At 35.4% G+C, this 17,931-nt stretch overlaps 1 protein-coding gene across 3 annotated transcripts in view; it reads right to left on the bottom strand.

The window, feature by feature from the left end:
• The window catches only part of ATG5 (autophagy related 5), a 130,923-nt gene that overhangs the window by 10,821 nt on the left and 102,171 nt on the right, over positions 1-17,931 (bottom strand). For all 3 annotated transcript variants that reach the window (XM_036109661.2, XM_036109667.2, XM_036109664.2), the window contains one exon: positions 8,453-8,570. In XM_036109661.2, the coding sequence (XP_035965554.1) occupies positions 8,453-8,570 (118 nt within the window). The remainder of the gene's footprint in view (positions 1-8,452; positions 8,571-17,931) is intronic.

Here is a 17,931-nt window from a genome sequence, read left to right as displayed (position 1 = left end):
TTCAATGATTACTTGTGATTCGCTGAAACTTCGAATAAATGTGGGAACTACTGCTTAGGGTCTTCAATGAAAAACTTTCACCAACAGCAACACTTTCAGACCCCGCTACCTTTAGATTTTTACATTAAATATATTTTAACAAGTGCATGATAACTGAGCTGGCTGCAATGATTAAGTAGATGCTCTAGCTTCTTTCTTTCTTGCCAGAGCCAGATTTCGGGCATATTCTAATCATTTATTAAAAAAAAAAAAAAAAAGTAAAAATCAGTGGCAGAGAACTCTTGCCATAATCTGATATATAAGCAGTTACAATATCAGTTTACATTTCAAGTTCATCATAAATTTATACCTTCTATGCATACATCAAATATCAAGTACCTGTCTTTGCAGAGTGGGATTATCAACAAACAAGAAAAAACTGCTTCTTTCTAACTCTACTTTGTAACAATTTCTTATGAGTACAGTTATTTGTAAAAAAAAAAAAAAAGAAAAAGAAAAAAAATTTTAAAAACTGCAGGAAAAAGATGTTAATTATAAAACCCTGGAAAAATGTGATTATGAAATCTCACTTCAACAAATTCATTGTTTAAGCCCTATAACCATCCTATGAGGCTGGTAGCAGGAACTATCAACCGTATTTTACAAAACAAGAAACCTGGATCCATTAAAAAAAAAAAAGAAAGAAAGAAAGAAAAAACAAACAACTCAATGATCTTCCAAATCAGTGTGAAGGTAAAAGGGATATTACAATGAAAACAAATTCTAAATGAGTGAAAAAAGAAGTACTGAAATTGTAAAACCTATTATTCTTACTCCTAAACCCTAGTTCTGATGAAGTTTGGGGGTTTGTAGGTTTTAGGTTTCTGTGGCATGAATTTGAGAACTGAAATACCACCTCTTTTGGAGGGGGTCAACATCAGCATGCCAAAGGAAGTGACTACTGCTGGCTCAAGCCTCAAATCACAAGATATCAATCAACCAGCTTTAATTCTAACACTCAAAGGGTCTGCCTCATATGAATAACATGAGATTTTGATGTTTCTTTTCTCTAACTGCTCTATGTCTGAAAAAAGTTATAACCTCAAACAGTTAATTCACTTTATAAACAACCTAGTCTTAGGTTACAGAGCAAAGGAGAAAAAACGGTGAATGCACCATCTTCCTTTACTTTTTGTAAAAAACTATTTTGCTGTTTCTCATAAAAATAAAGCAATATAACTTTTTAAAGATTTTATTTATTTGAGAGAGAGTATGAGCAGGGGGAGTGGCAGAGGGAGAGGGAGAAGCTAGGGGTCTGATCCCAGGACCTGGGGATCATGATTGAGCCAAAGGCAGACACTGAGCCTTAACCGACTGAGCCACCCAGACACCCCTAAAGCAATATAATTTTTAAGTTAGACTACCTAAATGGAGTATAATTACCCCAACCCCAGTTGTTAACATTATCTTCCAATGTACTAACCAAGCAAATAGTCAATCACTTAGCTCCTCAGTGCTTTTCCCACATTTCTGACGTCACTGAAAATTTTCTTCACATTTATGGGAGAGAAGCAGAAAAATGTGGCTAGTCCCTCAGTAAACAGAGTAGGGAAATTTTAGACGAGCATTTTTGACCAGGTATTACCCCTAGCAACCAGCTCCAGGTAGCTGGTGAAGGATTCTACTTCTATGGTGCTCCTGCGGTATGTCTGACCTGGTCTCTCCTTTTCATCTAATTTCTGCTCATCTTTTAAGACAGCTCAGTCTTCACTACCTCATCCAGAATAGATAAGAGCAATTCCAGGTGCTTCCTAATATTCTTTGCATATCTCCATTCCTGCACACACCACATCTGGGCATCTTTCTGCCCATTCCAACTGCACCAAAGTTTCATAAAGGCAGGAACTATGTCTCATACCTCTTACTGTCTCCAGCGCCAGAAGTCAGTATGACGCAAAGGAAATGACTGACAAAGAATAAAATCCACAACATAAAATGGAAACCAAAAGTTAAATGGTAGTCTAGAAGGGTCTCAAGGAGTAAATAAATTCCCAGGAAGCAGAGCAGAGATGGAAATGCAAAAAGCCAAGCGGTTACAGGATTGTACTTGTTGCTAAGAGAGATGCCGGGAACTTCACCGATTTGCCATGGAATGTAAGCCTTGCCCTACACATACACTCTATCTGTACAATAGCATATATGAGTTCAGGGTTGAACCAGCCCAACTGTGACAGAGGACTGATCACCTGGAACCCTGATATAAACTTATCAAAGTGAAAATGGACATTTTTATTCTCATAAGCCTAACTTCCTAGGTTCTTATATATTACATCAGAAAACTGGGAAATAAAATATGATTGGGCAAAAGCTTATCGGTGTTCTGTATTCTCTAAAGTAAAAGAATAAAAGCTATGTTTTTAAATTTCTGTTATTACTTTTTTGTAAGTTGTTTTTAATGAACAAAGCAAGAAGTATTTCACTTCAGGTCTGGTACAGAAGCTTAGCTCTGAGTCATTTTAACTACAGCTGACACCACAAAACAAATTGACCTGAGCTCACCTTTGGTTATCTCCTGTTACCTCTAATTTGGCTAACTCCTCTAGCCACTTACAAAACAAAACAAAAAAAGGAACACACAAAGCAGCTCATCATTAGTTACCCCACGAGAACAATGACCTAAGCACATCTTCGTAAGTATCAGTACATTCTACTTTCATATGATGAAATAAGGCAAAATTCCTTCATGCATGAATCACTTGTTGTAAGGAGTAGTAGACAATGGTGCCACATAACATTTATGAAGTACTTTCTCTTTTTATCATGTGATGACAGCCACTTCTTATCCACACACACCCAATCTTAAAGTCTTTCGCTTTCAACTTAAGTCGGGCGCAGGTGTTTCAAAATGCTTCACATTTGACAACACCACAGGTGTACTGAACCAGACAGTAAACAGTTCTTTACTGAAACAGTGACTTGATGTTTTGGATACCCCCACAGATCCTGAAATGACAGTTATTTTCCAATATGAGGTTACAAAAGGAAGAGGCAAATAAAAGTTTTTCCAAAGATAAGATACCGGTGTTAGAAATGTGGCCTCCTCTGGTATGCAAGGTACTATCAAAAGTACCTCAAAAGTATAGGTGCTATTTATATCATTTCAATGAAGCATGTGTATAGTATGTGTGTGTACTCTAATCAATGTAAGCATGTGACAGCTGGGAAGAAGTCTGTACAAAGATATCCACCTACAGCATCTGAAATTGCCTAAAAGGCAGATTTGTGGATTACAGTTGTGACTGGCTACCTCACTGGCCCCCTTCAAAAAAAATGTAAGGGAAATCACACTGTCTGTTCTCCAGGGATGGATGTGCAGGTTGGGCAGGCTACACATTTAGGAGAGCTAAAGAGCCTTTAAAAGAATAAAATGCTTCACAAATTTGTGTGCCATTACTGTGCAGGGCCACACTAATCTTGTATGTATCGTTGTGATCTGGGTGTAGGAATGGCAAACGAGCACAAACGTACATTCTGACAGAGTGCGCCAGCTCAAAGCACGTGACTGCTTTTCATTTTCATGTCTGAGTGTCATAGCCACCATTTTATAAGTTCAACAAGAAAGTGGCCAGAATTACATACAGGAACAAACAAAAGAACAAAATGGACAAAACAACGGTAGAAGTTCAGGTTCCTAAGATCATACCAGTAAATACTATAGGAGAGAACAGCATGAAGGCAAGATCAGGTACTCAAACATAAATCATAGAATAAAGAGTTAGGAAAAAGCAAACATTTCAGAATGTTATTTTAAAGTAAACAAAAAAGTTAAAAGGTTGAAAAAGTGAAAATGAAAACAAATGGAAGCACGCTAAAGCAAAAAAACCCCCACTAAACCAGAAGATGGAGATTTGAGTTCTAAACCTAGTTCTGCAACTAAGAAGCTAAGAGATCCTTAGCTACTCATCTAAGAAATCAAGAGACTGAACTAAATTAACTTTAAGGCTTTATAATTAAAGATTCTTTAAAGATGTCAAATACAAAATTAACACCCAACCAATTTCTTCCTGTTCTCTAGTAAATCTCCCCTCATCACTCTGTGTCTTTGTTAATTTCGCTGCTGTCTGGGGCATACATCATTACAGAACAGTCTTCTTCCAAGGATTTGAGTTTCTTTGTGATGTTCTCACTCAGTAGGCAAGGATCTTTTTTTTAAAGATTTTATTTATTTGAGAGAGAGAGAGAGAGCACACAAAAGCAGGGGGAGCAGCAGACAGAGGGGGGAGGAGAAGCAGGCTGCCTGCTCCCGATGCGGGGCTTGATCCCAGGACCCCAGGACCATGAACTGAGCTGAAGGCAGACGCTTAATGACTGAGCCACCGAGGCGCCCCAGGCAAGGATCTTATAAAGAAGTAAATTTTAAATGACATAAAGTTTTTCAAAGTAGACTGTCAAAAAATATCTAAGAAAAGAACAGTAAAGGGGCATCTGGGTGGCTCAGTCAGTTAACTGTCTGACTCTTGATTTCAGGTCAGGTCATGATCTCCTGGGTCCTGCGTCAGACTCCATGCTGGGTATGGGGCCTGCTTAAGATTCTCTCTCCCTCTGCCTCTCCCCCTGCTTCACTCTCTAAAAAGAAAGAACAGTAAGGTAGCCATTTCAATATAAACTTAAATTTCAATTGCTCTCTCTCTCTTTTTTTTTTTTAAACTGAAGTAGAGTTAACATGTAACATGAGTTTCAGGTGTACAACACAGTGATTCAACATTTATATACATTATGAAATGATCATCACCGTAAGTCTAGGTACCATCTGTTACCATATAATTTCAATTACTCTTAGTTGATAAAAGCATTCTAAAAAAGAATGAAATATACAGTACAGAGAAATGAGTAACTGAAAGCCAATGCTTGCAGATGGGACAGGTATGAAGTCTATGAGTCCCATTTCTGTTAGCAATAAAAATGATTAATACCTTAATTATATTTCAAATGGAAAAACTAATCTATATTCCCAAATCCTCAAGAATGTGGCAAAAGAGACATTAAGCAGATTTAAAAAGAAAACAAACAAAAAACCAATCCTTATGGCATGGAGAAAATCAAATGGAATGGTAAGATTATTCCTGAATCAATAAAAGTTACTGGGAGTTTCTCAGTGAAAATTTCTGTAACCTTAGTTCAAAAATAAAAGTTTACTTAAAGAGCTCTATAAGGAGATACAAGAAAATGGCAATACTGGTTGTCCCTGGAGAGGGAAACTGAATTAGGGTTTGGTAGATATAGGTAGGGTGAGAGACTTTTCAATAAATTCCTTTATGTACTTTCTGATTTTGGAACAATATAAATAAAATTTTTTAAATTATTTAACTGAAGATAATACATAAAAAACTTTAATAGGGCCTCATGAAAATGAAATACTTTTACTTTTCAAAAGAAAATTAAGACATGTCATAGACTAGGAGAAAATAATTGCAAATCATATGTCTGATAAAGACTTGTATCCTGGGATGCCTGGCTGGCTCAGTCGAAAGAGTAAGTGAATTTTAATCTCAGGGTTGTGAGTTCGAGCTTCATGCTGGGTATAGAGATTACTTAAATAAATAAGACTTAAAAAGAAAAAAATACTTGTATCCAGAATTTACAAATAACTCTCAAAACTCAGTAAGATGAAAACTCCATGAAAAAATGAGAAGGGCATCTGAACAGACATTTCACCAAATATATCCACAAATAATAATAAGCACATGAAAATATATCAACATCCTTAGTCATTAGGGAAATAAAAAATAAAACCAAGACATACCACTACACAACCACTAGGAAGGCTATAATAAAACAAAAAATATGTTGCCAAGGATGCAAAGCTGGTAGGACGGTAAAGTGATGCAGCCACTTTGCCAAAATTTAGCAGTTTCTTGAAAAATTAAACACAAACCTACCATACGACCTAGCAATTCCATTCCCGGGAATCTACTCAAGAAAAATGTAAACGCATGTCCACACAAAAACCTGTACGCAAATGTTCATAGCAGCATTATACATAAAAGTGAAAAGCTGAAACAATCCAAATACCCATCAGTCAGTGAATGAATAAACAAAATATGATATATATACCCAACCAAATACTATTCAGTAATAAAAAGGAACAAACTACTGATACATGCTACAATATGGATGAAACCCAAAAACATTACACTAAGTGAGAAGAACCAGTTGCAATGTCATACGATTGCATTTATGCAAGACACCCAGAAGGGGTACATTACGGAGACAGCAAGCAGACCAGCAGTTGTCTACAACTGGCAGTAGGGGCAGAGATGAGCTGCAAACAAGCACAAGGGAATTTCTGAAGTGATAGAAATGTTTTAAAACTACATTATGGTGACAGCTGCACAACTTACAAATTTATTAAAACTAAAAACTGAAATGCAAAAAATTATTTAACTGAAATTCTTACTGAAAACTAAAATTACACAGCAATAAAGATAGACTACGATTCTCCAATAGTATTCTAATCAACTTAATGTTAACTGTGCCAGATCTAACGATCCTAAATAGTGTTTCAGGTAATGACACAAGGAAAGAATTCAGTACGTGAAATACTGAGTAAACATTTTTACCCTAGCACAAGAGATATGAGGATGTGTAAGACACCATCAAAACCCTTGCCTATGGAGTGTAGTAGAGCACAGTGATGACAAATGATACAGTAAGACCTTATACAATAATATTTATAACCTCTTAAACCAATGAAACTTTTTAATTTCAACAATTCTGAGTAGCAGTCAATGATCTTTTTCATCAATCCCTTCTGGTACTGGTTCTGATGGTATCTTAGATGCCCCCCCTTTACTCCTCCTATTGAGCATTTGTGCACTTTAGAAGAGCGAGATACAGGAATGCCAAGAAAGGCAAAGCAAATTTGATAAGGGGAAATAGTTACAGTCATAGACGAAATGACCTATTTTGAGTTCCATATTCTTTGTTTGGTCATTTAGGCTGAAATATCAACATTCCCCTAGTCCCACTTTGTTTCCAATTGTGGTTGTTAGGCAAACTATTTCCTTAGACACTACATGCTTCTTGAACTGTGTGATATAGTTAGTTACGTAAGTAATAATACAATTACCCCAACTTAGAATATGTTAATAAGAAACATACCATTATCTACTGAACTTATACTGTTATAATAATATTATTTATTATGCCTTACCTCTTTCTATAAAGGACAAAGTAGCAAGTTTAAAAATTTCTCTATATAATAAATACAAGTCTGTACAACATATTAACAAATATAGTAGCATTCCACTGAAATTTCCCCAATAGCTTGGTAACCAACAGAACTATGATTGCAAGTCATTCAGTAACAGGGTGATGATCAAATTATGGTACATTGATATGAAGGACCATAGTGCTGCTATTTAAAAAACAGCTTTAAAGAATTCTTTTTTTTTTTTTAAGATTTTATTTATTTATTTATTTATTAGAGAGCGAGCGAGAGAGAAACAGCATGAGAGGGGGGAGGGTCAGAGGGAGAAGCAGGCTCCCCGCCGAGCCGGGAGCCCGATGTGGGGCTCGATCCCAGGACTCCGGGATCATGACCTGAGCTGAAGGCAGTCGCTCAACCGACTGAGCCACCCAGGCGCCCAGCTTTAAAGAATTCTTAATGACTAAACCTATGCTCATGTTGTTAGGTGAAAGATGCAGCAGGACATACAATTTTATAAACACATACACACCCCTCTCAAACAGTCAAGTGTCCAAATGCATGTGTGTGTCAACTGTGGTCTCTAGGAGTTAGGGGACGATAGCATTTTTCTTCTTTTATTGTTTTTGCATTTTCTTTGTCTTCCTTATATTGCAATTAGGAAAATAGAATCCAGCAATTTTTATATTTTTCCTTTGCCTACAGGAAATTAACTTTAACCTAAGCTACAAAATGAGGACTATGAAATAGGATACGTTCTTAATTGCACATATGAAATGTCAATGCCTAAGCGAACAATGCTGAAACATTAGGAAGTGGTAGAAAATTCAAATAAAATACTTATCCGTTATTCAGTATTTTGAACTTTAAAATATTAACCAAATGGAAGAAAATTTTTTTTTTTACCATCTCTTATTCCTTTAGAATGAGGAGACGCGATGCAAAATGTAAAATAGTACTGACCAGAACTGAACCCACAAATGAAAGACCCAGGACACCAGATATGTGGTAAGAGAGTAATTAAAAAGCAGTATTATTTTATTTTGCCAAGGAGAGTCAATTCCTTATTTTGTTAGTGTCAATAATTTATAAAATAATAAATAAAATATTAAGTGTTTCTGTTTCAAAAGATTGTTCCCTACGAGATAATGAAAATATTTTCCTCAAGTAACCAGTAAATGTTATTTATAAATGCAGAATGCTTATGTTATACCTCAGTAACAAAGAGAAATGAAAGAAATGTTTTCATGTTGCTGACGATATTACCTTCAGGAGCAATTGCAGAAGGACAAACTTCTTTGAGGAGATCGCCTAGTGTATGCAATTGTCCATCTGCAGCCACAGGACGAAAAAGCTTCTGAATGAAAGGTCGTTCGGTTGTTGTCTATTTGAAAAATGAAAAAAGAATTCAAACAATTAAGTCTTTGTTGCTGTGAATTACAAATTAATAGATCAGAAATCTAAAGCTGGCATCAGATGCCTTCTGATATAGTGTAATCAGAAGCATACAATATCACAAATGTGGTAATATTACCAAAAATGCTTAACATAAAATCAAGTAAATCTAATCATGAGGAAGCAATCAGACAAATCCAAAATGTGTGACACTCTAAAGACAACTGGCCAAAAAAGAAAAGGAGAGAAAACAAAACACAAGACAACTGGCTTCAACTCTTCAAATAAGTCAAAGGCAGAACAAAACAATACAAAAAGATTAAAAAGGATTGGTGAGATATAACAACTAAATACAAAAATAAATCTCGACTGAATACTGGGTTGGAGGGAAAAATCAGCTATAAAAGACATTTTCAGAATAACTAAGGAAATGCAGAATGAACATTAGATAATATTACCGAATTAACATCAAATTCTTAATGGTTATAAGGACAATATCCTTTAAGAAATTCATGCGTACATATTTAGGGATGAGGAGCATGCTGTCTGAAACATACCTTCAAATGGTTGAGAGAGAACAAGCGCGCATGAGCACAAATGTGGGATAATATTAACTACTGGTGAATCTAGGTGAACGGTATACAGTCTTAGTTGTTTTATTATTTTAATTTTTCTATACATTTGAAAATTTTTAAGAATTTTTTCTCATAGACAACAAACTGATGGTTGTTAGAGGGGAGGAAAGTGGGGGAATGGAAAAGTGGGTGAAGGGGACTGGGAGATACAGGCTTCCAGTTATGGAATTAATAAGTCACAAGGATAAAAGGTACAGCATAGGGAATACAGTCAATAGTACTGTAATAGTGTTGTGTGGGGACAAATGTAACTACATTTGTGGTGAGCACAGCATAATGTATAGAGTTGTCAAATCATTATGTTGTGCACCTGAAATTAATGTTAATGGTGTATATCAACTATACTTCAATTTAAAAAATTAAAAAGAAAAATCAGAATCCAAAAAAATTTTCAAAATACCAGATATAGCATTTCCCCTGACAACTGTTATTAGCACTATGTCAAAATTTACTGCTAATACTTTCAATGTATTGCCCACTTTTAAAATTCAGCTTCATTTACAGGAGCATGACAGCAATGAGGAAAGCCTCAGGACACACAGTGCAGAGGCCCTGGAATCAGCCAGTGTATGAATAGTACTATCATTTATGCACTCTATGATTCCGCATCCAGTTTCTTTGGAAAATTGGGACATTCTGTATCTCTTAAGTTTGTTGTGGAAAAGAGTGAAGAACTATGCCAAACACACAGAAAGACAGAGACATACAGAGAGAGAGAATGAATGCGCTAATGTTAAGGATAATAAACACCCTGCCTCCAACTGTTATTTTATTTTAAGATGTTAAGTTTTCATCTTTTAAGTTTCCAGGGATGAAAAATCATAAAAACATACAAGAAGAGAACAATGCCTTATATTTTATAAGTAAATATACTCATATACTCATATTTACATATAGTATTTACATACAGCATTTAAAAAAATTTTTACATATTTTTTATACATTTTCATATAGTGCTTTATGAGAAAATGATTTCAAATACCTAACCATTAAAGACAAGTTTGCTTGTTTTTTAATCACAGAGTGTAGCTCAATTTCTTCAATGTAACTATTATAGATTTGGTATAAAAAATAACGTTTTTAAGTATGGACATAAACTAAAATGTAAGAAAAACAGACATGATACAAGACAGTGAGCTACCTTTCCCAGCTTTTTTTTTTTTTTCCTTTTTAACTAGGCTCCACACCCACAGTGGAGCCTAACGCCAGGCTCAAACTCACGACCCTGAGATCAAGACCTGAACCGAGATCAAGAGTTGGACGCTTAACCAACTGAGCCACCCAGGCACCCCTACCTTTCCCAGCTTTATGCTGTGTATTCAGTGGATACATAAATAAATGTTAAAAATTGTATTCCAGTAATAGCTAAGTATCTGTGGTAAGTATGTAAAAAAGCCTTGATACTTGATAAAATCTTGACTTAATACGCATTAAATATAAAGCAATTCATTTCACTAATTGAATTCTTTATGGATTTTTTTTAAAAAGTATGACTGATAACCTTCAATTTAGGAAGTTCATACATTTTACACAAGATGAAACTGAGAACGATGTGATGCACAATCAAGGATTAACTATGTGAAGATAATAAGGGTTAGGGGAGTTCAGAGAAGAAATAAATGAACAGAGGACTATAGTAATAATTTAAAATAGCCACCACCCACTTAGGGCTTTCTATCTTCCAGGCAATGAAGAGGCTTTTAAGACTTTTTAGCAAAGGAAGTGACGTGATGAAAGAGGCTTTTTCTGAAGGCTAATGGAAAGCAGCACTGTGTACGATGACTTGGTTAAGAGGTAACATCAGGAAGACGGGTGAGAGGCTGTCTGAATAATGCAAGCCTATGTGATGACAACTGGGGCTGGGTCAGAGGAAAAGGAGGGTCAGGACTATACCTCCAATTAAAAAAAAATAAAGTTAAAATGTATCATCCATAGTCTGATCTGAAAACACTAAGATTTTCAACAAAGTCAAAAAACTTTTCAGACTCATTCACCCCCTACTTAGTGACAAAATTGTGAGGTGAAGGCTATAATAATACATATTAAAACAACCTGAAAACAATAGGCTAAAAAGGCCCCAAGTGGGCTTAGCTAGATATTAAAAAAGAGAAAGTGTCCTCCACTCCCATTCCTAGAAAAATGGCCTATAATTTCCCTGTAGCTCTCTTTTATCTACTCTCCCAAATCTGAGTAGTGATAATAAAGGTATAACTTCAACAACCTTTGTAACGATGTTATTTGCTTGGGTGAAGGAGAAAAGGCCATGTACTATTAACATATTCTAAGTAAGTTCTGTAGAATAGTAACCAAGAAAACTCTCATTAAAGTGCTGTTTCTCATGTAACAAAAACCTTACTGTAAAAGAACAATTACCCAAAATACCTCAATCAAAAATGTAATAAGCATCTTCTATTTAATATTTATCAGACCTTTATATTCTTATTCTTTAAAATTTAGTATTCTAGAAAAGAGCAGTTAAGTGTCTGAGTAAGTTACACCAAAGATTATGAAAACTACTCAATTTTGGGAGTTACTGCGCCTTAAAACAAAAGCCCTTCACATATAGATCATGCCTTCAAGTACCGTACGGAGGTTCGGAAGGGCAATGGGAATGGAGGGTAGATTCATGCAAATTTCTTGGCAGATCTCATTAAACCTAAGCTGAAGTTCAGCAGAGAAGATTAAATTATGCTAGAAGTATTTAAAAGCAATCTTCATCTTCAATATAGCAAGAATTTTAAAGATAGAAAAAACTCCACAAACATGAATTCTGCAAACTTTGATTTAGTATACATGAACTGGACAATGCTAACAATATCCATGTAATCTGAATCTTAGCCTGACAGACAAGAAAGCTGCTCTAACAGTAATATAATACAATATTTACTTAATCTAGCCATTTACTTGTAAACATGCAAACTATTTTCAATGACTTCCAAGAAGCAGTATTGCTCTCATAAGAAATAATATGACTTCAAAAAGTCATCTTTGAAACTGCCCTTATTACTTTAACAAATATGTTACTCATTTCTTAAATACACCAAATAGAATATAAAATTGGGGTGCTACTGGCTGGCTGCCCCTCCTCCCTCCTCTACTCATGTACCCCCACCAATGAAACAATAACTTTTCCTATATGGAAACGTTATGTGGTTGATTTGCCTTGGAGATATACTGAAGAGAAGCAAAGGAATCAAATTTATAAAAATGATAAATATGTAGAAGTTTAGTGAATCTTATATATTTTCTTAAAGTGACAGTTCAAGAGTTACACTCAAATTCTTAGAGAGGATGTGTGTTACAACTATAGTGTAAACTGCAGGCTAATCATATTACTAATCTTGTATCTAAGAAACAAGAGACAGAGAAAAGGTTTATTTCCAACACAGCCAAACAGGTTAACCCAACAGGTTAACATTAAAACTGATAAAACAAGAAATGCTGACTTATTATGTTAGGCTGAAAGATAAGATAATGTATGGATGTTAAGAGTAACAGGCACAATGGATATATCATTAAGACCAAGGTTGATTCTTATGAGTTACATAAAGTACATACTGCAACAAAAACGCAAGGCAGTTGTTGAAGAGTACAGGCTTTGGAGCCAGAAAGAACTGGCTTTAAGTCCAGGTTCTGTCATTTATTATAGATCCATTGGCACAGTTACCTGACTTTCCTGAGCCTCAGGAATAATTATATGTATGTACACATACATGCACGGGCATAAATGGAGATAATATCTACATTGTAGAGTTTTTGAAGTAATAAAATATAAACATAGCACAATCGTGGTACATATCATTACCTAAATACACATTCTAAAACATGTCAACAGTTTTACTTTTATCCCAATTTAGCAGACTTAAGTTTATTCAAATCTTATTTTCTCTTAAGTTCACTTGTCTAGATGCTAAATCATGAAATTCAGCTTAAAGGAAATATTGATACACTGGACCTCATGAAAATAATAAAAAAAACCCTTTTGTTCTGTAAAAGATCCTATGAAGAAGATGAAAAGACAAGCCACAGACGGGGAGAGAATATCTGTAACCACATTTCCAATAAAGTTCTTTTATCTAGAACACATAAAGAACTCTAAAATGCGGGGCGCCTGGGTGGCTCAGTCGTTAAGCGTCTGCCTTCGGCTCAGGTCATGATCCCAGGGTCCTGGGATCGAGCCCCGCATCGGACTCTCTGTTCAGCAGTGAGCCTGCTTCTCCCTCTCCCACTCTGCCTGCTTGTGTTCCCTCTCTCACTGTCTCTCTCTGTCAAATAAATAAATAAAATCTTTAAAAAAAAAAAAAAAAAACTCTAAAATGCAACAGTAAAAAAAAGCAAAGAATTCAATTAGAAAATGGGCAAAAGACAGACATTTCACAAAGAGGATATATAGATGGCCAAAAAAGCACATGAAAAGATGTTTGACACATCATTAGCCATTAAGGAAATGCAAATTGCAATACCCCAATGCATTACTACACACCTACAAGAATGTCTAAAATAAAATGCTGGTGAGCTTGTGGAGACACTAGATCACTCCTACATGGCTGGTGAAAATGTAAAATGGTAAAGGCCCCTCTGGAAAAGAGTATGGTAGTTTCTTACAAAACTAAACATGTATCTACCATATGACTCAGCAATTGTACACTTGAGTATTCCCAGAAAAATGCAAACTTATGTTCTCAAAAAGCTCATACATAAATGTTCATAGCAGCTTTACTTGTAATACCCCCAAACTGGAAACAATCCAATATCCTTCAGTAGGTGAATGGTTAAACTACCTATGGTGTATCTATACCATGGAATTCTACTCAGCAATAATAATAAAAATAATAATAATAATAGTAATACCCTATTAATATATGGAATAACTTGTATGGAACTTGAGGGAGTTATGCTGCATGGAAAGAGCCAATGTCAAGCATACATACTGTATGATTCCATTTATGTAACATTAGTAAAATGATAAAATTTTAGAAATGAGAACAAATTGGTGATTGTCAGAGGTTAGGGAGAGGAAGAAGTGAAGTAGGTGGCTGCAGCTATAAAAGGGTAGCCCAGGGGCACCTGGGTGGCTCAGTCGTTAAGCATCTGCCGTCGGCTCGGGTCATGATCCCAGGGTCCTGGGATCGAGCCCCACATCGGGCTCCCTGCTCAGTGGGGAGTCTGCTTCTGCTCCTCTGCCACGCCCCACCCCTCGCCCATATGCGCGCGTGCGTGCGCTGTCTTAAATAAATAAATAAAATCTTTTAAAAAAAAAGGGTAGCCCAAGGAATGTTTGTGTTGGAACAAAATTAATGAAATATGAAAAAGGTCTGTGGGTTGTATCAATGTCAATTTCCTGGTTATGATATCATACTATATATAATTATACAAGATGTCAAGAATGGAGGAAACTGGGTGAAGGGTATAAATATCTTTCTGTATTATTTCTTAAAACTGCATGTGAAGATTATACATGTTAAAATGATGTAAAGCATTTAGAACAATGCCTAGCACATAGTAAATGCTCAATAAGTGCTGTTAATGTTCTCATTAAATGGGACTTGACACACTCAATAGAAATTTACTGAACACAAATACGTATTTTGTATTGAGTCATAATACAAAACATGCACGATTATAAGATACACTAATCTCACAGCCATTCTGTCACTACATAGCATTACCAATAATTTTACTGTTTTGGTCATATATATTATATTAACATATAATACGAATTAGAAATGTCGGTTTTGTCAAAAATGACAATTCACAGCTAGAAGGGTACATATCTGGCTCACTGACCATGGAGTGAGACCATGGAGTCAATGACCATAAAGAGGAGGAAGAATCCCATCAGACAGTAAAAGGAGATTCTATTCACTGAAACAAAGTGAGATTAAAGTTATGAAAGAGAAAAACAAAAATTCAGCAAGGATACAACCTAAAAGATGCTCAGTAGGTGCATGATGATTCACTGGGTTGTGAACCTTAAAAATGGCCTTAATTAAAAGGCAGGAAGGTGGGGAGGAATATGGGGTTGGGGGTCTCCCACTGAAACAGCAGGCAGAACCTGATGACAAGACACCTGGTTGTTATACAAGTTGGAAGAATCAAGGGCACCTGCATGGCTCAGTCGGTTAAGTGTCTGACTCTTGATTTTGGCTCAGGTCGTGATCTCGGAGTCCTGAGACTAAGCCCTGTGTTGGGCTCCTCGTTCAGTGGGGCATCTGCTCGAGATTCTCTTTCCCTCTCCCTCTGCCCCTTCCGCCACTCATGCTCTCTCTCTAAAATAAATAAATAAATCTTAAAAAAAAAAAGTGCTTAGACAGAATCATCCTAGAAGTAGTATCCAGGTTCAGGATCTCCAACCACTGACCTCAATCACTGTAAACTGATCATTTGCTCCAGGGAGCCTTAGATGGGTATTCTTAAACAAGTATTTTATTTATACTTTATATATGTTGCATTTTCCCAGGTGTAACAAGTTTCTATGTCATCAGTTACTTTGTGTGTATACTTTGTAAGTTCTCTGAAATAGGATGATTAATGATTCACTACATTTATAAGTATAATTTATTTGATTTATAAGAGTTCTATAAGTATAGCAGAGGGTTTCATGTGTTAGATTTGTAGGTATTTTTTAAAAGTCAGCTATACTGAACTATAACAAATTAGCAAAGTCTGTGTTGATTAATAAAGAATGTAATTTGATTTGTTTCATTAGCTATATAAGTAGTTCTATGTCTTATAGAAGAACTGAATCTGAAGAAGGATAAATTAGACAAATAGTAAGAAGTAAAACAGATTGCTCTCATTTGTATATAAAAATTACTGTATTTATAACCAGCATAAATTAAACTGAAAGACATTATAAAAACTAGATTTTACAATTTACAACTCTAACATAATGCAAATAACTCTAAGTATGTCATCCATGCACAAAAGCTACCTCCAATATCAACAAGCTCACCAACAAAATCAGTGTACCTTCATTTGACACACAATTTTAAAATATGAACTAAATTTAATAATTTGAAAAGCTTTACATGATAAGTAGTGAAAGTTTCATTGGTAACAATGATGAAGACCAATATAACTTTTCTTACAGATCCTGAGGTAAAACAACAACAAAAAACCAAATCCACAATATAATACTTCACAGAATCACATAGTCACTGATACTCCATTAACAGTAGTGACAAGCATTACAAAGATATAAAGATAGATAAATTACAATGAAGAATACTGTATTTATTTCCTGCCTATGTTTAAAAAAAATTGAGAGTGCTTATAACAAAAGCATGTGTATAGTGACAAGAAAAACTATTAACACATATGCAGTTTGAATAAAATTATCCCAATAGCAGTACCCATGTACAGGACCTCTGACTAATGACATTTACTGAGTACTTACTAGGGCATTGCTGTTGGTAGGAACAAAATGAATAAAGTACACATAAATAATTGTAATACAGTGTTAAATGATAACAGAAATATGTACAAAGTGCTATGAGAGAAAATTTAAAAGCCTGAGCACAAAATTTAACCGTACTTTTTGGGCAGCTAGAGCAAAAACAAAAATAAAAACAAAAACGCTATAACCGGTTCTGTGATTTCCATCTTCTAAGAGTGGAAGATACATACCAGTATGTACAAAGGAAAATATGCTAAATGTGGGAGAATGTAAGGTATGAAAACAGTAGGGAGTTTCAAAAGAGGATGAAAACAAAGGAGGGAATATAAAAGGTTCTGAAGCTTCCAATTTGAAATACATATTTTTTTAAATAGAGAAAGAGATAAAGCCATTTCAGGCAGAGTGCAGTACCAATCCTTTCTTTCACATGTCCCCTCCTCACTAAAGGATTCAGAGAGCAGCTGCCGTATAATGATACCTGTGAGAAATGAGTGAATGGGGGGATAAAAGTGGGCTAAGAGCTTAGCATCTAGAGCTTGGAATTCCAAAGGTAGTGAAAATAACAAAGCCTTGGTGGAGTACCAACTCACAACATGACTGACTGTATACCTTGGGCAAATTACATCAACCTTTGCGAGTCTGTTTCTGAATTTGAAAAATGGCAATAATATGTATCTTTGAATGATTGCCGTGATAATTAAATAAGATGAGATACATAAAACACCTCCTGCAACAGGTGCTTAACAAGAATTGATTTTCATTCCTCCCTTTTAAACCACTGGTAACTGTGGAACCAAAGAAAGGTAACATTAGTCCTCACAGATTCAGTAAGAGAGAAAATGAAAAATAATTGGTATTCAAGCATCAGTTCCCTTTGAAGTCTTGTTAATTAGAATAAATATGTGGCAGAAAGAAAAAGAAAACAGGGGTTTACACAGGATATGCTGCCAGATATTACCAACAATGACACATGATATGTGCTTCAAACTGTCACATGCATATTTGGCCTAAGATATATTCATGCATGTCAAATTTTGTATCACAAGCTTTACAAAAGAAGCCTCATATTAAAATTAGCTTAAGAATATACACAATTATAATACCTCATTAAGTAAAAAGAACAGACCATTTTCAAATGAATGCTTTTAGACCTTTACAGTAAACAGTCCTTTTGGTGGTGGGAAGTGGCGGGGGGGGGGGGGGGGGGGAATTCTGTAGTCTTAATCAGACTACTTTTATCCTCTATGTAGGGATGTAGACTTGAAAATAAGCACTTTCTATAGTTATGATACCAGAGTCTGAAGTCCACTTTTAAT

Source organism: Halichoerus grypus, chromosome 9 (assembly GCF_964656455.1).
Source record: "Halichoerus grypus chromosome 9, mHalGry1.hap1.1, whole genome shotgun sequence".
In the NCBI taxonomy this organism is placed as follows: Eukaryota; Metazoa; Chordata; class Mammalia; order Carnivora; family Phocidae; genus Halichoerus; species Halichoerus grypus.
The sequence above is the reverse complement of the archived record's forward strand: the minus strand, read 5'-3'. Positions and strand labels throughout refer to the sequence as shown.